Genomic DNA, 23,424 nt, shown 5'->3' on the forward strand with positions numbered 1-23,424 from the left:
TAGAGGTGGTGAATCAGGGCTGATCTGCACGGCTCCTTCAGTGAGCAAAGGACTAAAAAGTAAATAGAGGTGCGAAACAGCCTTCTCTCATTCTTATCATGCCCTTCCTCTAAAGTTGTTTTTTTTTTAATAACAGAATTAAAGTGCCTCTGTAGCAAGACTTCTGAAAGAAACCCTGTATGATACAGAGCCTAGTCTGTTTGGAGACTGAATATTATTATCTTCTTATTGGTCATGGAGTTCTCAGTAATCCATGTACAAAAGACTGCCTCCTGTCTTGACAGGTTTACAGTCTAGGCAATTCTGTGTAAAATAAATAATTAACAATGACTGTGGTAACAATTTGTCTTCTGAAAGGTAAAGCCTTTGGTGTTTCTTCTTATTCTGACATGCTTACCAGCTTGCACAATCCTACCTGTAAATGGCATTTGTCTAAACAGAAAGTCTCTGCTGTCATTCTTGAGCAGGTATGAACAAGCCAGGGCTTACTATCAGTATCATGTTACTATGACTTAATACATAGTTGAGCATTTGAACTGTGGTAAGTAGCACGGCTGCAAGGTCTTTCTACTTCCTGCAAAGTCAAGTGCACTAGTTTAAAACGATCTTTGAGGTGAGACGGACTAACAGCAAGCACATGGACACCTATGATGTTTCAGCTGTCAAGCAGCACCTTGCACAAGCAAGTAACTCAGTTGCTTTTAACAGCATGCACTTAATCCACAAGGGAAGAGGGTTAAGTGAAGGGCACTGACAGACAAGCTTTGGCTGAGCTTCAGGTGCAGGGACTGAGGACTAAGTGGTGCTACTGCCCCCACAGCAGAAACAGCAGAAGGAAAGACACCTTAGAGACACTGACATAGCAGTGAAATGAGTAAGTGGTTCACACTTACATACCAAGGTAAGGGGACAGAAATAAAAGGTGAAGATAGGTAGCTATTTATTTGCATTTTTTTTTAACGTAGTGCAGCAAAATAAGCTGTCAGTGTCCATATAATTATATTATCCTATATTTGGAATGTCACACACAATACAGATACATACCACACACACCATCAGTTACTGTGCTGTAACATGCTTGGCAGCATTGAGAAGTGTGTGCTGCCCCTGTTGGAGCCTGAACCTCCAGTTTGAAGCCATAACATCACCACAGTGAAGTTACAAAAGAAACCAAGAACGATGAAACCAATGGTGAGGTTTTTAAAAGGTAACTGAAAATGTAAGAATTTTTATTGTCAAGTACTGCCGTGCTAAACCAGAAGAGGAATATTATTTCTAAGGAAGTAGGAGAGGTGGAAGAAGCATTGGTTTTGGTAGATGGTTACAGTCAGAGGGTAACATACTCAGAACCAGGCTCTTCTCTGAGAAATACTATTCACAGGTAAAAGAAAATTTTTCAGAAGGTCTGTTCTCCCAGAGGACAAGGAAAGTTCTAAATTGGCCAGCTCTGAATCACAACCCAACAAAATGAAAAACAGTTTACTCTTCAAGCACAGATACTAGAATAACTTGGCAGACGATTACATAAGCAACAGTATCCGCTATGCTGTACAGTGCTTTGCAAAATGCATGGTTTGGAAAGGATGCGGTGCAGCCGGGGACTGGTGTGCAGCGTGAGCGAGCACTGACCTCTAGCGGACATAAAAGTCTAGAATCGGTAAAGACCGTTGAATTCAAAATAGCAATTACGTCATACGGACAGTTGTCCCAAGGCTTGTGCTTGGCAGCTCTGCAAGCTACAGTCAGCATAGTTTTCTATTAGGAATCTCTCACTGTCTATGTGTCAGGAACTATCACGTCTGTTTTAATGGCTAGAGGCAAAATTTTTACAGCCAAAACAAAACAGTGCATACTTCGAACGTGCTGAGCAAGACAGGTAAGTCAACTATTGGTCAGTAAAATTAACTGAGGCTAAAATCGCTCCCCTTTTCAGATGTTTATTAAGTGCCTTGCCACTGTTGGGACTGTCTCAATGGACATCAGCAGATCACCAAAAGTTTAAAGAAAATTGTAAGGAAACATGAACATGTCATGTCATACCATATTAAGATTCACAGTCATACTTTTTCTACAATCAAAAAATAGAGGATGGCAAGAGTTCATATATTTTCAAGGTCTGCCTCAAAGGAGCTTGTGTGCTTCTCACTTTCAAGTTATTTTCCATAGGAAAAGTCCTGTAAGTGTTTTGGGGCTCTTTAAACAACTCCAAAGAAGAAAAACAATCCCAGGCACATAATTCCATAAGGCTAACCTTCAGCTGAAACTACAAAAGTTGGGTGTTCTCAAATAGTTAATGTGCAATACAGGCTTTCCTTCCTGTATCAGTAATGTCATACTTCATTCAGAAGTCTCACTTAGAAGCTAATGAAGACTGGGGTACTTTCACCACCTTAAAACTGAGGTTTCTGGGAAATACTTGGTCAAGGCTTGAAAAAATTGGAGCTTCCATCTAGTCTTGCAGAAGGGCTTTGTCATAGTGTGGGTTGTCCTTGTTTCCTTTGAAGCCTGTCTCACACAAGAATTATTGGCCCCACACCCTAGACATTTACTCTTGCCTCAGAATGGCAGGGAAGGGAAAAAGTGGGAGAATCTCAAGATCTGTGAATTCTCTGTTACAAGTCTGTGCAAGGAAGGGGGAAGAACTTCTATGAGGAGAGCAGGATGCCAGAAAATGCAGAAGACATTGTCTAAATACTATTTAAAAGCAAGAGATACAATCTCAGTCTTTGATTGATATGAAACCCATCTGTGTCCCAAAGTTAGTGCCATCACGGAAGTGAGAGTAGAATTTATCAGGGTGGCATGCAGTACAGAAAGTGATATTTTGGCTTTGGTCTATGACAGAATCATCTTGGATGTTCTCAGGAAGGATCCCACCACTCTCAAGAAGAATCCTTAAACAAAGAGAAACAGAAAATATTTTTCATACATACTCACATTCCTTAAGACACTACCATTCAGACAGCACCTCAAGTACCAACTGAACAAACCATGCCAATTTGTGATTGGGACTTTAGTCTGCTTTTTTCTTTCTTCCAGTATTATACTACAATAATTGCTTTTCTGCAACCAGTAAACCCAAATTTAATTTGAATATTTGGCTATAATCCATAAACTAACAGTGTAACAGTAAAATAATAGTTGAAACACAGCAAAAGTGAGCAGATACCATTCATTCAAAGGTATAATTTGATGATTTGCGAAGTACTAGAGAGTACTTCTAGTTGGATTGTGAGGACCCTCACCATAACAATGCTGGATAATACAACACCAAAATAATCGTTGATAACTAATGTGCAATTAAGTCTTTTTTTCACTCAGTAGGCTTACCGTGTTGCTTTTCTAATATCAATGTAAGGACATGCAGAGTCAATTAGTCTCACACATTTCGGATCAATTCTGTAAAATTCTTTTGCCGATTCGTGAGGAAGTTTGTAGCAGCAAGGTCCTACAGATGGGCCCAGCACCACAAGGATATCTTTCACATTACAGCCGTATTCAGATACCATAGCATTTACTGTGGCCATAGAAACTCCTAACAATGTGCCTTTCCATCCTGTGAGGAATGAGAGGTTGAAAAACAAACTGTATAAATTGTCTCTTTAATTTGATATTAGCTAAAATATAAGCTATTATTAAAGTACAACAAACAGTTACATCTAAAAATAATTACATCTAATCATAATTAAATTATTTTTTAAAACCCCCAACACATTAGCAACTTTCTGTTTGCTGATACAATTTTGTGGAGATGGAAACTAGAGAGAAGAGTTTAGATTAGGATTCCAGAATTCCTTTTTCTCAGTGTCCTGGTTTGGGCAACTAGAGCATACCTTACAGGCTCTGTGCTTGAAACATTTAAATGGGAATATGACAGCAGAAATATGTTACAGTCAGAAGTGTATTTTTATAATATGGTGAAGATTATTCTGATGTTATTTTAGGAAAAAAAGAAAAAAGGCTCAAGCTAGAGACATTGTTTGGAATAGACAGAAAAAAGCCAAACTTTGCACTTCAGCATTGTTTAGAATAGCTAAAAAAAAGCCCAGCTTTGAGTTCTCTTATCTCAGTTTGAGTCCCAGGAAGTCTTAACAAAGGACAGGATATGCTAATACTTTTTCCTCTGCTTTTCTACATCAAAAGACTGAGATGACCTTATACCTAGTTGTCTTTATTTGTATACACAGCAATATGTTTTCAAGTTAAACATGAACTGAGATGGGGTTGTGCAGGAAGGAAAGGACTCTTCAGCCTGGAGAAGAGAAGGCTCCAGGAAGACCTCACTGCAGCCTTTCAATACTTAAAGGGGGCTTATAAGAAAGACTGGGCCTGTAGTGATCGGGCAAGGAGTAATGGTTTTAAACTAAAAGAGGATAGATTTACATTAGATATTAGGAAAAAAACCTCTTTACTGTGAGAGTCATAAGACACTGGAACAGGTTGCCCAGAGAAGTTGCAGGTGCTCCATCCCTGGAAGTGTTCAAGGCCAGGCTGGATGAGTCTTTGAGCTACCTGGTCTAGTGGAAGGTGTCCCGGCCCATGGCAGCGGGGTGGAAGTAGATGATCTTTAAGGTCCTCTCCGACCCAAACCATTCTATGATTCTATGACTTAGGAAAAGATAACTGGAAGCCTGGCAAGGATTGTGATGTGGGAACAAAAGCCAAAACTTGGGAGATGGAAGGTAGGAGTTCAGGCTAGAGCCAGGAGGTATGCTTGGAACAGGCAGCGGTGTGGGCTGGGGGAACAGTGTGATGCGTCAGGGACTAGGTAAATGAGGAGACAGCAGAGAAAGGAGCAACTACAGATTTAAATATTTTGCAATAATTAGGTTTGAAAACTTACAATGTAAAACTTTCAAGAGTAGATAAAATTGTCTCCATCTCTTCTCCCCATTAAAAATCACATTCCCTTCTCCTCCCAGACAGACGTACCACAATTCTTACTGCTTTCACGTTCTGTAACCTAAGATTGCTAGGACTTTCTCTAACCTAAGCTCGTTAAGCACAGGGTGGGACATGCATGGACACGCCCCACCCCACTTTACTGAAGGAAAGTCAACGTTTTAATCATCTTATGACTCAGAAATTCAAGTTTATTTTGGCTAATTTACTGAATGCATGAAGAATTATATGAATTAGGTGGTACTCACAGGTTCTAGGCAGAGGTGAAGCTTCCTGCCATATTAGAGGGGTGTATTAGCATCAAAGCTGAGAAGAAACTCGCAGCTGTGCATTCTCCTTGACCTCATAAATAATAGACTTTTTTATAAAGTGAAACAGCCCCAGCAGGAAAATCTCACCACAGGATATGTGTTCCAGCCTGACAGCTAGGACATCTTCTGAAGTCAGACATAACCCCAGGTTGTGCTAAAACATCCCTACTTCAGTTTTATTCTCACTTGGTTTGGGTCAGACAAATATTTCTTCTGATCCAAAATGATTGTTGGGGGCATTGGCTTTATAGCTGTTTTTTTACATATGAAGTTAGACAGGGCACTAAAAGAAGTATTTGGTTTTGGCTACCAGATCAGCAAAATAAATGTATAACTACATAAATAATAATTATTAAAGTTATAAAATAAAAAAAATACATAGCTTGGGAAACAAACTATTCTCAAGACTAATTTTTTATTGGCAGGATACAAACTGAACAGGTCAGGGTCTATATAGTTATGTGACCTTGGATTTATTCATCCTCATTCAGTGCTCCTTTCTTTACTGATTTGTAATCCTTAGTCCAAAACTCCCTTTCCAGTGGTCTCCTAGTCATTTTGATCTCCATGATTTAAAATTCCTACCAGAATGAGCAGCACCGCAGACTTTTCTGACAGGATCAGCAAACAGCACGGGTATGCAATCAGCACCAGGAGCTGCTATCGTAACACCTTTCTGATCTGTAACAATTCCATCATAGCTGTCAGGCTCTGTCTTTCCCATAATAAACACAGCATTAGCGTGATCAATCTGTCAAAGCAAAACCAGAACACAGGTGGTGATATGGCAAGCAAAAAAACCCAGTTCTGACTAATGCAAGGATTTTTCTTTGGTGTGGAAAACGCTCTGCACCTTCTGAATCATGGAAATCAGGCACTCCTTTGTTCAAATGCCATACAGATATATCAGTAGAAAGCCACCATAGCCAAACGGCTGATAGTTTGGATGGCTATTCCCACAGATAAAGTGCCAGCATAAATATTTTAATTGTCCTGGGTCTTACAAGTTCTTGCTGAGAAAGGCAAGAATAATGCCTACAGTTTTACCCAGTGATACATGAAGATCTGATCTGTTTATATAAATCCATTGCTTGCTAAGATACCTTGACTCTGTGAAAAGCCTCTGGGTTAAATCCTGCAACACTAGCTAGCCGGCGGAGATTTTCTTTAACAACAACTTGTGGGTCCCTTCGCTTGGAACTACTGAAGAGATTGCAGGAGCTTAGAGTTGGTATGTAGGAGATCCCACCTGTCCTTGTGGTGAACCCATGTAGGAAAATTTCACCTGGCAAGGCAAAAAAAGACAACAACAATTGTTTTCAACACAAGACAAGTCCAGATATTACATGGCTTTATACTGAAGAGGGCTGGAATTAGCCCACCAAGTTAAGTATTGCTTTACCCATATTTTGCGGTGTCATTTAAATTTAAGGATTCTAAGTTTCCTTCTTGCTCATAATCATAATGCCCTGAGGGCAAGGCAGACCTTGGAGCAAGAAGGAGTCCTGCAAGATTTAGCCTGACTTTTTGCAGAGTTGTAGCGCAAACCCTAGAGAAGAGGTAACTCACTGAGAAAAATTAAGAGCAGATTTTTAAAAAAATGTTCTAACCTCCCAAGGTTTTTTGCCAAATGAGTACTAGTTCTCAACACTTCACAGAATCTCAAACATCCTTCTGAAGTACACTGAAAGCACTGAGAATTTTGAGCATTGTTGAAAAATCTTTTTTTTACTTTGTGGATCATTTATCATGGCCTCATGCATCAAATGCAGTCACTGTTTTGGGGGAGAAAGGGTGGAGGGGTCTGCGTGGCACAGTTGAATACAGAAAGATAGTCCCACAACTGATATTTTTGCTGTCTTAACAGCTGACAAGCTTTGTGACATAATCAGAGTGGAGATTCAAAATCTCTTCTATGTAATGTGAACCTTTCAAAGTCACAGTCAAAATCTCAAAGACAATGGAGACAAAAATTGCTTTAAGTAAGTTACGGTCCTTTCAGGTTCTGGATCATTTCAGACATATTTTTAGGGAAAGACAGTTCCAAATTTTTGCAGTAGCAAACCTCTCAGCTTTCCCCTGAATCCTCTGAGTCATGTGACCTCATAATCACACCACTTCAGAAACATGCTGCAGTAAACTGGGTCATACCATGGCAGGGACAGTGAGACATCAATCTGATTAACCAGGCATGTCCAAGGCTGCAGACCAAGAGAAACTCCTGTCCTGCCTTGCTTTGAGAAGATGATGGTAACTCTCCAAGTGTGCAATTCCCACACAGAGGGGAAGGGATTTTACTGTCTGCACTAATGCTCTCACTAACCCTGGGCCTCTCTTTCCTCTGGTCATGCCCTAGGCCTGGTACAGACTTGCCAGTCTTTTACTGTCTCTCTGTTGTCGCTTCCCCATCTTACAGACATGACACACTATTACAACATCATATAGAATTATCTGCTGCCTGAAGACATTTCCAAACCTTACCTTTTTTGCAATTCTCTTGAACAGGTATGCTTGGGAACAGTCTCTGTAAAATCTATTAGCTGGGATTCTCTTTACCTGGGATCAGGAAAGATCTGAGGATGGTGAGCTCCCCTTTCAGGCTCGGCAGGCTTTCTAAGTACATCTGAATCTCTCTTTGGATAAGTGCCACGTCCTGCGTAGGAAGCCTTTGCCCTTCACTCTGAGGTTCAGATATCTGTAGGTTTTCACAATCAGATGCCACCTGTAAATCCTCAAATTCAAACTGGTAGACTGCTGTAAAGAGATGGTCTATATATACTTTCATTAAGTCTTTTCTTAAGGGAGGGAGAATAACTTTAATGACGCTTAGGTCTTTTTCATCCAGTCTTTGTTTGATCGTGTACAAAGCACCAGCTGCAGTCAGACCACATACCACCTCTAGTTTTTTCTTCAGATTCTGAAAATCTCTCAGAGGTGGAAGCAAGGACTCTTGTTCACTGTCCTTGTCACTCCCCTGATTCTGGTAACACATGACGTAAACAAATGGAGCTGGGATGGAAGAGCATTTATCAATAGTTTCCAGCATGTTACGCAGTAATCCTTGGATGTTCTGCAAGTTGGCTGGTAGGCTGAACAGATCTATCAATACTGCTTCCACCATATTAAAGGATATTTAGAGATTCCTACAACCACCAAGTATTCAGTAACAAAACCTGAAAAACAAACAAAAAGGCAAGACAGCATCATTAGTCCAACCACAGAATTATGTAATTAAGGCAACGCACTCAGTGATACTGTGTAGAGAAGGTGGCATAGCAGTAGTTATGGTCTTAGGATCTTTTTGCTGCATCAAAAGAGAAGTAGCGGAAATGAGAATTATTATGTATTTAAGTACTTGGGTATTTCCCTACCACCCCGCCTACCTCAGGTTTTTCTCAGGTCAGGGATGATAAAAGGTTAGTACATAACATTAGATTTACTGAATCAATTAACCTACATTAGCCTAATGGATCTTCTTGACCTCTGACTGTTGGGCCCTCCTCCAGCTCCCATGAGGGGAACCAAATACAGAGGTCCCTCAGTTTCCTGGGACTTGAGGAGTTTCTTTTTTTCAGAGGGATTTTACACTTATCACTGAGGTGGCGTTCACGTCTGCTACCTCTCCTGGCAGCAGGGGTGCTGGGCTGTGAGCGCAATGACATCACTCCCACAGGCTTCCACACAACTTTTTTTCACTTCTCTGTTTTGCATTACCAAAACTATTTACTTGCAAATTTCTAACTTCTGTGTGGAAAGGCACATGATCAGTATAGTTCTTCTTTTCAACATGCATAGGAACTCAGCACAGGCTACTGGAACTTCACCTAGTAACACGAGATCTACACAGAACTAAATGAAAAAAATAATATAATGCTGTGCACAACTTCTTGCCTCAGCTTTTTCACTATGCTCTGAAATCAAGACACGTTAAGTTATCAAAAATCATTCTATAGTTCACAGCTTGTCTTGTAGATCCATGGTATACGTCCAGTTTTGGTGGGTTTTCTTCTTCCTTTTCTGAACTTTGTTGATCCAAGCCCAGCTAGGACTACTTGTGGAAACTTGTCTGTCCATCTCTTCCTCTCTGTTCCTACGAGAGCCTATTTTACATATCCTCTCAGAAGTTTCTTATTTTCTTTTCTCTGTCTCTGATAATTTTTTCGTTTCCAGTGCAAGCCTCCAGAGGTCTGGAACAAAAGACTACATGCCTCTGCTTTGGGAACCTTGAACAGACAGCTATTTAGATTTCACGACTAAGCACCGTGCTTGATTCAGGAAGCATGCATGCAGCTTTATGACCAGTTGTAACACCCATAATTATTTAGAGTATTCTTTAATACCACCATTTTTTTGCACAGTAACAAATTGTGCATCTATATTAATTCATTTACAGGAAATTTAATAACTTTGCAGGAACAAGGGACTTGAGAATCTTTTAAGTCTTTGAAATGAATGCTCTGCTACTAGAGCTAACTGTACCAGATAATGCCTGGCACTATTTTCCTGATCCAAGTCCTCATTCTCCTGTAACTACACGCATGCTCTGGCTTCACAGCACTTCATTATCCTGCAAAAATACTGCTTGTGTGTGTACTTGAAGCCTACCACTATGGTGGACTTGGTGTCCTTGGCATTTTGTGGTTGACAATGGATTCCCTGAGTTTCCACACTCAAACAAGAAGTCAAAGACCCTTCTGGTTTTAATGGATTGTATATTCAGAGGAGGTTTTACAGAAAACATTCTGTGTTTTCTTCATTGTTCTTTCCCCCAGACTGGAAGAAAAATAATCCTGACTGAAAATGATGTTTTCCTTTCTGCAAGTTGAATGCTTACAAAGATTAATTAGTGGCTATCAAAACAGGTGAATTGAAAGTATCAAAATGTAACAGCAGATAAAACATCTGCCATGGAATTTATGACTCTTGATTTTGCTCAGAGTATTATTTACACACAGCTGACAATAGATTTTAGACAAAACAGCTTGCTAAGAAAACAGTGTCAAAACAGCATCATGCCAAAGACCATGACATGGGAAATCAGGGTATTTCCTTCCCTACCCTGACTCTCTCCGTGGGAAGCCTCTACGAATACGACACAATCCCAGTCTAGGTATAGCTAATAGCCCCAGCAAAGAGTACAACAAAGGGGTGTAGTGGAAAAACAGATTACTGCTCCACTTCAGATATGTCAATAGTGGGAGGTAAGTAGAGTTCATTTAACTCCTTGTATTTCCCCAGAAAAATACCACCAAAGAAAAGGTGGAAGCAAAGTGCAGAGAGAGAGGTAATTGCCTTCATTGATACTAAGTTGTGTGTGTATTGCAAAAAGTCCACAGGGGCAATTATTGGGATGTACATAAAGAAGTAATGGGGCTGATTGACTCTCATATCCTTCCAGTTTTGCATCACAGAGTCCTACTGAGGCCAGTAGTGTCACAATTAAATTTGCTTACAGTCATAATAAAATTGTTTGACTGCTTTCCAAGTCTCCTAACAAAACCCTTCTCAAAATACAGCCTCACCAAGCACAGCAATGTTCTAGCTTATGAGAAATGCATTCATGGTTATTCAGGTTTTAAGTAATATGCTCTACAGTCCCAGCATTTCATGGGAAGTGTCACTGCACATAACTAGATCAGAAGAGATTAACTGCATTTATTAAGGAGTTGCTCATTTCAGTACACAATGCAAGACAAATACTTGCACAAACTTGAAGCCAAGGCCACCCATTAGCTGTTTCATTCACCCTCTGAAACTTTGTCAGTACAAACATTTGGAGGGTAAAAAGATTCTCTTGCATTGATATAATGAGAAAGAAAATAAAAGAAAATGATAGATAATGAGAAGGGAGGAGAGGTGAGGAGGTAACAAAAGCAAAAAGGAGAAAAGCATAGTGAATACAGAAAAGAAACAATGAAGGAAAGTAAACTGGGCTGCAGAGAAGAGGCAGCTCAGGGTAGAAAAAAGATCCAAAAAGCAACTTTCAAACCCCCCAGAAATCTAATTCTGAAAGCTCATTCTTGGTCAAGGCAAGATCACTGGCAATTTCCTGCACTTTTGAATCCCAATGGTCACCTTATCTTCTTACAGAAACTCAGAGAACAGACATCGTTTTGGGAAATTAAAAAGGCAAGAAATATTTAACATCTGCCAGAGACACATGCACAGAGAAAGAAAACAGGTCACTAAAGCAGCCCATATGAACAGGAACAAGAGCAAATTTGTAATAAAATTCCAACAGCAAAGACAAAAAAATGGGGGGAAAAAAATATAAACGCCTCTTAAACTGCATTAAAATAAAACGTTCTGCCTCTCTTAACTCAGGGGTATTTAGGCAAGGTTGAAGAAACAGAAGTCAGCACTTACAATGAAAATACTGAAGTACATGCAGTTTTTATAAACAAACTCAAAGTTTAAAACACAGGAATTTACTTACACACACAGGTAGACAATCCTTTTAAAACTCTTGAAAGATACCATCTGATATAAGCACACATTACCAGCTTTATATATCTCACTTCTCACTGTCAGTCTTGCAGCTGATTTGTATGTACATGATGGAAATTCCTATTCTAGGTAAGATTATAGTGGGAACCTGTATTTCTTCTTAATGATGAGACCCTCCTTTGTTGCTGTCAGAATACACAGGAAATAACAAACTGTATTGAAAGGCACCAACATGATTAAATGCCTGGTTAGCGTTAAACCCGGAAGCAGCATTAACTCTGCCATGTAACCTTGCAGCTATAATCATGTTCTAATGCATCAGCTTTGCACAATCTCGGATTCAGAAACATACAGCACGGCAAAACGGAACAAGAACACAAAGACCTTCAAGAAAAACTTGTGCAGACTCAGTAAGTTTCTTTTTCTGAGCTGGAACTGCAAGTCCCAGTGAAGAATTTGGCAGTCAGTCAAGCAAAAGTATATTCAGAAGGCCCCCACATAGAGAGGTTATGAGCGGCCACTCTTCAGGGTCACAAGCCCAAAATCAAGATGGTAATTTCTCCTCAGAGCCGTCAGAAATTTCACAGAGCTCTGTAAAAAAGTTTGAATGTTTTGCCAGGACAATGCAAAGGTCAAAAGGCAAGTGGGGGGAATGAAGGATTTATATTAGGCTTTGTCCAAGAAACAAATAATAGTAAATACGTTTTCTCAGCTGTGCTAAAAATAGTCATGACCAATCAGTATATGACAACTGAAAAAAAGGACAAGAACAAAAGTTTTAAATATGAAAATAATGAAAATAATTTTTTTTTCATGTACAGAGGAATTAATAACATCTGATTTCTTAAGAATTGCTGTCCTTTGCCTTCAGTTCCTACCTTCCCTGCAACTGCAGTAACCTACATTTCTGACAGCTCCAGAACACACCTCGGGAGCCCCCCTCCTGCTAGTCCTTCCAGCACACGTTGGGCAGAGGGATGCGAGCGCAGTCCTCCTGGCTCTCCTTCCCAGAGGGAACTGATGCGGCTATCGCGTCCTTCCCTACTGTTTTTATGAAGTCTGCAGAAATCGGTTATCTCTGGGCCTTTCCACTCCCTGGCAAACGTGCTGAACTAGATCATTAAAAATTAACCGGGGGGGGGGGGGGGGGGACGGGGGGACGGACGGGGACGGGGGACGGGGGGACAGACTCGATGGAGAGAGACCAACACAACCATTTCCTTTCGTTCAACCAAAGAGAGAAAAAAGGAATTACTGGGGTTATTTTTGGTACAGAATGCTGAGAAAGGCTAAGGAAAGGGTCTGAAAATATCCAGGATACAAAACACTGACAAACAACAAATTGATGTCTCTGGCTGTAGTATTACATTCAGCTTCAGCCATTTCAAAAAAAGGATGAAATAAACCGATTTTATGAAGATATGGGCCACTGAATTATAAAAAATTGTGGGGATTTAGAATTAAAATTCCCTAACCTAGACTTCAGAGGAACAGGACTGGGCAGGAGGGGCAGGAGACAGGGCCACAGCCGTGGAACTGGAATGGGCAGGGCACTGTGTCCAGCAGAAACCAGGCGACATTTCTTCTTCCTCGTAACCCAATGGTGCCCAGCAAAACTTACATTCTCTGCAGTGTACATCAAACACTTCACAAATTATGACAGGAAATGCAGTTTCATCCAACGAATTAGGTAACTCGGGGAATTCAGAAGCGAAAAAAGGCTCAGAAAATTGCCTTAGCCCCTGGGCGAGCCAGGCTGCGCTACCACAACGGGCCCCACCACGAAGCACCCACCTACGTCGCTGTTCCCTCCGGTTTTCCTCCGTCTCCTGCCAGGGACAGGCCTGCCGGCCCTCTCCCGGCTCCCTGTGCCCCTTGCCCGCCGCTAACGGCCACGCTCCCCTCCCGCCGCCTCCGCCGCTCCATTGCCCCGGCTGAAGTTCTCCGACGCTCCCTAAGGCCCCTACACCGCGCCGCGGAGCCGGCCCTTGGCCGACGCTCCCTGACGGGTGGCGGGCGCCGCGCGCGCCACGGTTTGGGCGGGAAGGGGCGGGGACGGAGCGGCCGTTGCAGCCCCCCTGAGGGGGTGCGGCTGCGCGAGGGGGGTCGGCGCCGCTCGTCCTCCGTCACCGGCGTCGGGGCGAACGGTGGTCGCCGCGTCCCAGGGCGCCTGGTTCTGCTCTGGATGCGTTTCAGTGTCGCAGGGACAGGGCTGCTTGGTGTGTGTGGGTGCGTGGAGTGCTTGAGCGGCATAGAGGGGAGAAATGCGGGGTGCCAGTACAACCGTTGAAACAGCCCCAAAAATAAAATTATAGATGTGGTTTCCTAGTCAGGACTATGAAACTTGAGGCACGGTTTGTGGGTCCTCTGAGTGCCGTTTAATATACCGGGCCTGCAGATGCACTTGTGCCAGAGTCGTGTTTACTTGAGAGTTCTGTGTCACTTTAGATACAGAGCTTTTATATAACAATACAGATTTTATTAATTATCCAAAGTGATACAAAAATAGTATGAAATGTTTTCTGATCTCAGGCGGGGGGATGTCTTTATAATGATACTAGTTTGTGACTTTTACGTGTGGCAGTTTTCTCAGTCTGTAGTTTATCTTACATTAAAGAGAGTTGAATAGTTAATATACTAGGCGGTTGCAGTATGGTAACTGGAATAATTTAAGTATTCAGGCTGTATTTAGCTCTCATGCATTTCAGATGTTCTTAAAGTGCTTTTAAGAGCTATGACTGTATTCACAAACTGAGGATGTGCCCTGCAGAGAAGCTAGAACGTTCAAATACTTTAGTTTATAAAATTCTGCAATAAAGGGTTCTAATTCTCAGTCATTAGTTTTGAGCGTCCACCCGTTAGTAACCAGTCATTGTTACTAAAAAATGAACCAAATGAAGTGATGTATTGCTTGGGAATCCCAAAGGAAAGCCCTTAATATTGTTCTCTTTCATTAATAGTTAGGAGATAAATAGAATGAAGATAAAACAATTAACTTCTTTTTTATGTACTTACAGTTCTGCCCTTTTACCTAAAATGGCTAAGCCAAATTCTCCATCACTAATTGAAGTTGTAAAACAACTTGTAGAGAAGCAGCATTCACAAGCATCAGAGATAGAAAATAGCAAAACAGTTCTTTTCCAACTGCAGGTAATAAACCCTGTTTAGTATAGTTTAATTAATTTAATTTTTTCATTAGATGAGGAAGTATTCCTATGAGCAAGAGAAGCTGATGGTGCTTCATTTTTTCTGGGTGTTTGCATTTAAGTGTAAAGCAGATAATTCTGTTCCTGTGGGTGCCATTTAGGCTTAGCCAAAACTCTGTGTGTGTATTGTTATTAGCAAGGTTGCAACACAACTAAGACTTCCTTAGAGCAGGTTTCAGCAGATGTTTTATTTTTTGTTTGGAAAACCAAAACAAACCCCAGAAAAAATGGAGCAAAACCCACAAAACAAAACCACAATACAAAGTTAGAGCTTTTTGATTTTTTTTATGGTGATTTCCTAAGAAAAGAATGGAAAAAAATATTTTAAAAGCATCCATTTTTGGCATATTTTTACCAGACTTTATAATTTTTTCTTAATATCTTTTTGATACAAAATACTTTTTTCTATGTGTTTGAGGTGGGTATCCTAAATAGTCATTAAATACTGGTTTTATTTAGTAATTTTTCGTAGAACACTGGATACATGTGATTTTTGTGAATACTGTTACAATTTCTGTGCTAATCTCTCACAGGATTTATTAAGCTTACAATTATTTTTTAACCTTTGAGATCAGATTTCTATTGAGAGACATATTTTAGTCTGAGGAAAGACACAATAGCATTCAGGCATTTTTGAGCATGGAAGAATGCTGATGGAAGTAGTAGAGTTCCATTTATAACATCTGTGAATAGCTCTACCGCTAAAATAATTGGTTTGAAATTTTGCACAAAAATAACTTCTCTGAAGGAGCAATGAAAACTTTTATTGCTTAGGACTGTCAATTGACTAGCCACACTTTGCAAGAAGCTTTCTCCTAATAATATACCATCCCATAATATAGTATGACGTAGCTGCAACAATTTATTTGTGATCAAAGAATTTAAACAAAGGTGTCTGTTTTCAAAAAAAACCTGAAGAGCTTTAGAGGCCTAGGTAATTAAGTTAGCTCATTTATTTTCTTCCCCTTCCATACCTTTTCCTTTTTCTTTCCAAAAAGCCCAAACTCTAGGAAATTCTGTACAAACATTAGTGTTAGCAGAACAGCAATGTTAAATAATTAGGAACATAAATTCAGAATGCAGAACTGTTTTTTCATCTTTATGTCTATTTCCATGTGTGCATGTCACAGAAGACATGGAAAACAATAATTTCCTTTCCAAATTGGGAGGATCTTTGCCATTAAGATCTTTTGCTTTCCTGTTCTCAGTAAATGGTGGCTGGCAGTGATACTTACCCTACTAAAACTGTAGCCCAAGATTTCCAAATTAAAAGTTATGCAGAAACTTCATTCTTAACAGTTAATAATGTCCTAATCTGTTCAAGACATTGAATAAGAGATTTCACAGAACTCATAGTGCTTCCATTAGGGAAAAGATAATAGGTGACATAAATCATGATGCTAATTCTTTCAGTGCATTACTGTTGGCTCTTACTTTGGGTGGGATTCATTATAGCTAGCTTACATCACCTACAAGTCAGATGTTAACCCTGTATTAGTTATCTAGGCTCCCTTGGTAGTCATTAGAGAGCAAACATTTCTGAGGCAGCAGTTCAGCCCTCCTGGCTTAGATATATGTGTAGACATAGCACTTAGGGACGTGGTTTGGTGATGGACTTGGCAGTGTTAGGTTTACAGTTGGACTCTATGATCTTAAAGATCTTTTCCAACATAAATGAATATATGTTGCTGTGATTTCTTGATGGGTCGAAGTATTGTGTTGTTAACTTCTCATCAGTGAGAGTATGTAGAGGCCTTTTTAGAACTAGATGTATATTTCTTAGGGGGTTAAAAACAGCTGGGATTAATCCAGCTCTCAAATACTACTGTGACAAAGAGGGGAATTAAAAATTTCAGGAGAATCTCCACCCCAGACACCCATCTATGTGTTTATGTGGGTTTTTAAGTGATTTGTGGTATCATTATTTATTTTTAGTCTGATTAGGACTTAACCAGATTTCAGCTCTAAACAAACATTAGGACTGGGGTTCTTGCATCCTGTGTGTCTTGCAAATGCAATGATTTAAAAGTAATTTCAATGATACTTACTTCATATTTTAGATTCAGTCCAAAAGGAAAAGTCTTAAGATTCTTGCGTTGTGCCTCTAAAGTGGTGATTTTAGAAAAATAGAACTCTACCTTCCATTCAAGCCACATTAAACAAGTGACAAAGAAGACTGTTGAATAAATGTAAATTACATTGTTTAACTAGATACCTAGTATCCTCTCAAAAATGTTATTAAGTGAACACTGAAATATTTTACAGGCAAAGTTTCAGGAACTAGAGAACGAAATGGATTCCATTCTGTCAGAAACAAAGACAACAGAAAGGGAAATATATCTGCAAGATGATGCCATAGAAGTGACTAAATATCACTGTGAAAATCTGGAGGCTGAAGTCAGAGCCCTATATTCTGAAAATGTTAAGCTCAAGTGCGATGCAGAAACAGTACAAGAAGAGTTTGAGGTGACATCTGCAAGAAATAATGTGTATCGGGAAAAAATAAAGGCTCATAAACATCTCTTTTGGGAGATGGAAAGTAAAATGCCAATTATGATTGAGCTCGCTAAAAAGAAAGCTGTTGTTCAAGAATTAAAGACAAAGAAAGAGGAGTTAATACGAGATCTCCAGAATCCAGAAGGATCTGTTATAAAACAAGTACAGGTATTATATTTCTTCTGATTATTTTCCTTTTATGTCAAATAATTCTGCCATAGTTGATTGGTTTGTCTAATATGTTTACGGTTCATGCGGGACTGACTGTGGGGAATATAGATAATCTGTAATGCTACATTAATTGAAGAAATTCTGGCTTCGGTATGTGGTAAAAAAATCATCAGCCATTGTTATCTGTATATTATTGTAAAAGTCAGGTTCGTTCTATGTGATCAGTTTAACTCGGCTATGAAAAAAATTTCAGAGCGGTAAATTTATATAATTGGCAAACTGTGGGCTTCTTTGGGTTGTTGAATAAACTTACATGGACACTTTTCAGAATTCTGTGGAACAGAGACATGTTACATTTTTCATGTAAGAGCATGGTATTATTTTTTAACTTTGCTGTCAGGTAACAAATACAGTTGAGCTGTTTGCCAACAGGAGGTAGATTTGATGAGATGGTGATAGAAAGGAGGAGAGGGGTGAAATATATTTATTTTGGTATTCTAATCTAACACTTATGTTTTCTCTTGACCCTACTTGCCATACTTCTCAAAAACAACTATGTAGGATTTTTTTACCACAAAATGTTACTAATATACAAGCAAACACAAGTATGAATTTAAAATGGGGTCACAGATTTCAACTGTGATGCAACTTGTGTTATTAAAAATTGAAAATCTGGTGTTACTCTAGTCATGGAAATTGATGAAAATTTGGTTGTACAAGTAAATCTTTAAATACTGATTAATAAAGACTCATTAACATTGTATTTCCTTATGAGAAAGAATAATCTGTCTCCAAAAATACATTAATTATTCTTTGGTTTTGCAATACATTACATTTTAAAATTTTAAAATTTAAAATTAAGACCGCCAAAATGGGTTCAAATTTCTGTATTATTGTAGTTGTTTACTTATTTCAGATTGAAAGTATTATCTTCTTAAGTATCTAAAGCCATGTGATGTTAATTTAGTTACTTATATTAAGTACTATTTTAAAATTTTTGTTAATGTAGTTATTATTATTTTAACATGAAGACGTTTATTATAGATCTTTATGTCATCTCTATTAATGAAGTGAGACTGTTAAAATACAATATTTTTAATGAGTTTAATAGAGGTACTGAGCAACTTTTTAAGGAGATTGTATCTTGACTTACATCTGCAGGAAGAAATTACCCTTTTAAAAAGGGAAATCACAACACTGAAAGAATTCATTAATAAAAAAGGGGACTTTCTGGAAGAAGAGAAAAAAATGCATGCTAAGCTTAGAAAAGAAATTGAGGTGAGTCATTTGAATAAAATAGAATTACAGTTCTTCTGACAGAATGTAGATAGTGCAAATGAGTTTTGAAGTACTTTATACACTGTTGCTGGCCATACATTATTCAAGTATTTACAGTAACCATGCTATCTGAAATTCTTGATACTGATAGTCTTTCTAAAATTCAGAACTTAACTGCTATCATGAGAAAAATTGAAGTTAAGGACATTTAAATGTTTTAAGAAGGATTTCTGCTGTGAACTTTTGGAACGATGCCCTGAATAGAAGGAGGTCACTGAATGGTTGTAAAGCCAAATGCATGGGTTTTTATTTCTGTAGTACCTTGGGAATACTTTAAATTTCACTGCTGAATTGATTATTCATGACTTGTCTTGTGGCTCCTGATAACTTATCAATGGGAGAATCAATTGCACCAATAAAATGGATTTCCCATGTATCTCCCTAATTTGAGCTGGTATTAAATTAGGGATAACACAGTGGCTCCTAATTAGCTGCCAAGATAAAATTCTGATAAATAGTTAAAACCTTCTCTTTTTAAATAATTGAATTATATTTTATATTTTGTTCCTTACTGAAATTATATGTCTAGATAGTTTTTAGTTTGGAAGTTTAAAATCATTTATCTTGTTAGTTCAAACAAATGCCACAAAATTTAATGAGCAAAGCTTGAAATATAAAGATTAACTGATCTAATGTTAGCTCTATTGCCCATTGTAAAATATAGATTGAAAAAATAATTTTTCATGTAATAGGGAACAGCAGAGTATTTTTAAACTGAAAAGTAAACCACAGCCACTTCAGACTAGGTCTGTGCTATTCAGTGTCTGAGAAAATACTTTTTTATCAAGGCAACATTCTCCTAAGAAAGTTCTCTAAATGCAAAGTGAAATTAGGCAGCCTAAAAATACTGTTAAGTTCTTTTATCAAAATAAGTTTAATTAAATAGTGAAGGTTAATCTGTTCTTCATTTGTTTGGATTATATGATCTTTTTGTCTCAGAAGGAAGCAGGTTTACAAATGGAATCTTTCAGGTTATTATTTTCTATTAAGAGCTCTCTGGAAAACAGTCCAATTTTTAGTATAAAAACTGGCAGTGGACAGGCAGACACTAATATCCAGCAGTCCTCAGCACAACTCGGGAAAGAATATTCAAGCCAAGCACATGGGTGAAGCTGTGGTGCTTGAACTGCAGTGGTGGGATTCAGCTACAGACTGCTGACATCTACGTGTGGTTGTTTAAATATGGGTGACTACACATGAGTCAGACAAGTTCTCATTATAATCACTGGAGGTGTGGTTAGTGCAGTTGAAGTACTCTAGAGATCAGCTCAGTCGGTCATATGTAGGTGTTTACAGTAGGGTGAGCTGCATAATCTGGTCTTTCTAGACTTTGTAGCATGCATTGGCTAGATTTCTATTGATCAAACCAAGAATGTAGACATTTAGATCACACGTGCACCACTAAAGCTAGGTGTCTCAACCTGCAGACTGTCCCCACCTCAAGATTTCAGCACTTGTGATACAACTTTTACATACTGCCTGGATTCTCAGCTTCTAGCACTGCATGAGCCAAAAGTAACTGGCCTCCTCATAATCTCATGAAATTCAATGAAGTCAAGTGCAAGGTCCTGCATCTGGGTTGGGGCAATCCCCAATATCAGTACAGGCTGGGTGATGAATTGATTGAGAGCTGCCCTGCCTAGAAGGACTTGAGGGTATTAGTAGATGAAAGATTGGACGTGAGCCAGCAACACGTGCTTGCAGGCCAGAAGGCTAACCATATCTTGGGCTGCATAAAAAGCAGTGTGACCAGCAGGTTGATGGAGGTGGTTCTCCCCTTCTACACTGCTCTCATGAGACCCTGCCTGGAGTACTGGGGTCCGCAGTACAAGACAGATATGGAGCTGTTAGAGCAGGTCCAGAGGAAGGCCACAAAAATGGTCAGAGGGGTGGAGCACCTCTCCTATGAAGACAGGCTGAGAAAGTTGAGGTTGTTCAGCCTGGAGGAGAGAAGGCACCAGAGAGACCTTATCGTAACATCTGACTATATAAAGAGGGCTTGTAAGAAAGATAAAAACTTTCTACCAGGGCCTGTAGTGACAGGATAAGGGGCAACGTTTTAAACAGTTGAAAGAGGGTAGATCTAGGTTGGACATAAGGGAGATTTTTTATTTTTTTTTTTTACAAGGAGGGTGGTGAAAGAATTAAACAGTTTGCCCAGAGAAGTTGTCATCGTTGGAAATGTTCAGGGTCAGGCTGGATGAGGCTCTGAGCAGCCTGATCAAGTGAAAGATGTCCCTGCCTATGGCAGGGGGTTGGGCTAGATGATTTTTGAAGGTCCTTTCCAACCCAAACTGTTCCGTGAATCTATGATTCATGAATTTGCGAAGAGTATGTGAGCTCCCATGTTTCTGAGCCTCCAGATACAAGTGAGTCCTCATGTCTGATTAATGAGAGTGCTGTTGCATAGGACTTCTGGAGCCTTGATTCAGCAATGATTTTAAGCATATGTCATAAGTCTGCCCCTATACAGCCCTATACTTAAATGCCTACAGAATTCCTGTTAAAAGGCTTGTTAATGGCTAAGTGGGCACTCAAACAGAATGGACTGACTCTTACAGCCCTGGTGCTCCCTTTTCACCTCAGTATTATTTCTGGTTTCCCACAAAGGTTTCCCCAACTAGGCATATTGTGCAGGAATGTAATTTGGGATGCCTTTCTAAAGCAGCTGAATTTTGGAAAGTTAAAAATTATTGATGAAATTTCTTTCTGCAAGGGAATTTGTGCCTAAGCTTTCTTTTTTTTCCAAGGGAAGTCAGCAATCTGACATTGATAATTAATAAACTATAATTAATTCCTAACTAGGATGCTTCTCATCGGTCAGGGTACTGATGGACTTTTAAGGCAACTTGTGGACCTTTTACATTCTGTTTCCTGAGCACCAGCCCTACTACCTGTCTCTTGAAGAGCAGAGCCTGTTCACAGCCTTGGACAGGGATGGCAACAATAAATCAGGGTGGTTACCTGTGCAGGGACAAGGCTTCTGTCATAAAGACTAACCAAAGACATCCAAAAATAATGGAAAATATGTTGATATATAAAAATAATAAGAAAAAGAAAGCTCAAAAGACTGTCTATTCCCTTGCTGCACTCTTTCCCCTATATCAACATGCAGCTATATTATTCTTGGCAGATGCTTGTCTATCATGTCCTTGAGGGAGCCCAGCAGTGGAGATTCCACGAGTGCCCAGACAATTTTTTCTAATGGTTAACTTTTATGTACACAAGGCTCAGTAAAAAGAGCAATATTCTCTCTCCCCTCTGTCCAGTAAACATATTAGTGCTCCCTGCCTCAACAGATGTGCCAGACAGTTCCCAATAGTGATGCTAGAGACACATTTCTAAAAAAAACCCAGATAATATTGATCATAGATGTTTCACTGTCATACAACACAGTCCTAGTGATGTTTGGGTCCCGCAAGCACTCAATTCACATGAGTGAATCTGACAGCATCTGTTAAAAAGTTGTGAAGGATTACAATGGAGAGACAGGCGACATGAAGAAAGACAACCTACCATTAGTAAAAGAAGGCAGTGTAATTTATAAAACATTTGTGATGAAGTTACTTAGTTATACATTAAATTTAGACAGTGAGACTTGTAGGAAGTCACTGGCAATGCTGTAGTTCTGATGCACCTGTATACATACCATCATGTGTATGTTAAATACAGTGTAATAACATTTCAATAAGCAGACAAAAGAATAATTACACGCTACCACTCATGTGCTATTCAAACTAGGGTAAGTAAGCCCAAATTTTCATTAAGTGAATACCTGTTATTTCCATTTTTATTATAATGAATGTTTCATGCTTTTGCACTTCAGAATGCAAATCTTCAGAGGGTTGTGTGTAAGCAGCCATTTGTCTCCACATAAGGCAGTGATGAGGGGAAAATTGGTACAGTACCACATTGCCATAAATGGCCTTTTAAAGAAAATAATACCTTTGTAAATACAGTGCAACAGTGAAGATGCTACTCCAGCCATCTATGTTACCTCATTTATACTCTAACATATATCCAAACACACTTGTCAAAGAATGAAAATTCCTTCCGTTCTAACCTCTCACTCTGGGGCCTGAAATCTTCCATGTGCAAAGTGTTGTCACAGCTGCGAGATGCTGACTTTTTGGTTGGGCTTTACTTTGTTAAATGATAGACATCTACAGAGCAGATACCCACACCGAACTCCTCACTTAAGCTCTTAGTGGGATGGAGCTTTTCTTCCCTTGGTGAGAAAGTGGCATAATTCTTATTGTCCTAAAGCAGATATCTGACATAAGTCAGATGAATGGCTTCCTAGTTGTCTGTGACTCTTTAGTAGCTATAAAGTAAATGTGGAATGACTTGGTTAAATGTCAGAATCTACAGTTAGAGTTAGGTGAGCTGAACACACCTCTGTAAATTACTTGAAAGAAATTTTGAAGTGAATTTTATTCTGATTTAATAGGTACAGAATAAAAGATATGATGCTATTCTAAAACGTTTGCATTGCCAACTAAACAAACTCCGTTCAAATAAAAGACAATGGCACTGGAACATTCAGCAGTTGG

The 23,424-nt window shown here is 39.3% G+C and overlaps 2 protein-coding genes across 5 annotated transcripts; one reads left to right on the forward strand and one right to left on the reverse strand.

Moving 5' to 3' along the window:
* Window positions 1-923: 923 nt before the first annotated feature.
* On the reverse strand, window positions 924-13,756 carry LACC1 (laccase domain containing 1). Of its 4 annotated transcripts, none has more exons than XM_080376805.1 (6): window positions 13,455-13,756; window positions 7,770-8,386; window positions 6,317-6,498; window positions 5,799-5,964; window positions 3,331-3,556; window positions 924-2,894 (listed from the first exon to the last, which is right to left on the reverse strand). In XM_080376805.1, the coding sequence occupies exons 2-6, from the start codon at window positions 8,332-8,334 to the stop codon at window positions 2,720-2,722; spliced, it is 1,314 nt and encodes a 437-aa protein (XP_080232931.1). In that variant the 5' UTR covers window positions 8,335-8,386; window positions 13,455-13,756; the 3' UTR covers window positions 924-2,719. The 4 variants fall into 4 exon arrangements, with proteins under 4 accessions (XP_080232931.1, XP_080232934.1, XP_080232933.1 ...); XM_080376808.1 differs by lacking the exon at window positions 13,455-13,756 and adding an exon at window positions 12,588-12,755; XM_080376807.1 differs by lacking the exon at window positions 13,455-13,756 and adding an exon at window positions 12,564-12,755.
* Window positions 10,399-23,411, forward strand: CCDC122 (coiled-coil domain containing 122; the record flags this gene model as incomplete). Its single annotated transcript, XM_080376088.1, has 5 exons — window positions 10,399-10,414; window positions 11,983-12,070; window positions 13,762-13,807; window positions 17,132-17,530; window positions 18,695-23,411. 5 exons carry the CDS (start codon window positions 10,399-10,401, stop codon window positions 18,848-18,850), a joined length of 705 nt encoding a protein of 234 aa, XP_080232214.1. The 3' UTR covers window positions 18,851-23,411.
* Window positions 23,412-23,424: the final 13 nt, after the last annotated feature.

The sequence above is a fragment of the Falco punctatus genome (genome assembly GCF_963210335.1).
Source record: "Falco punctatus genome assembly, chromosome: 2".
NCBI classification, from domain to species: Eukaryota; Metazoa; Chordata; class Aves; order Falconiformes; family Falconidae; genus Falco; species Falco punctatus.

Bases quoted from the DNA above. Each gene is read 5' to 3' on its own strand.
- LACC1 (XM_080376805.1), bottom strand. From the start codon at position 8,334: ATGGTGGAAGCAGTATTGATAGATCTGTTCAGCCTACCAGCCAACTTG. The intron at 5,965-6,316 runs GTATCTTAGCAA...TTGCTTTGACAG, and splicing joins AGGCTTTTCACAGAGTCAAG to ATTGATCACGCTAATGCTGT. The intron at 3,557-5,798 runs GTAGGAATTTTA...CATTCCTCACAG, and splicing joins CTGCGGTGCTGCTCATTCTG to GATGGAAAGGCACATTGTTA.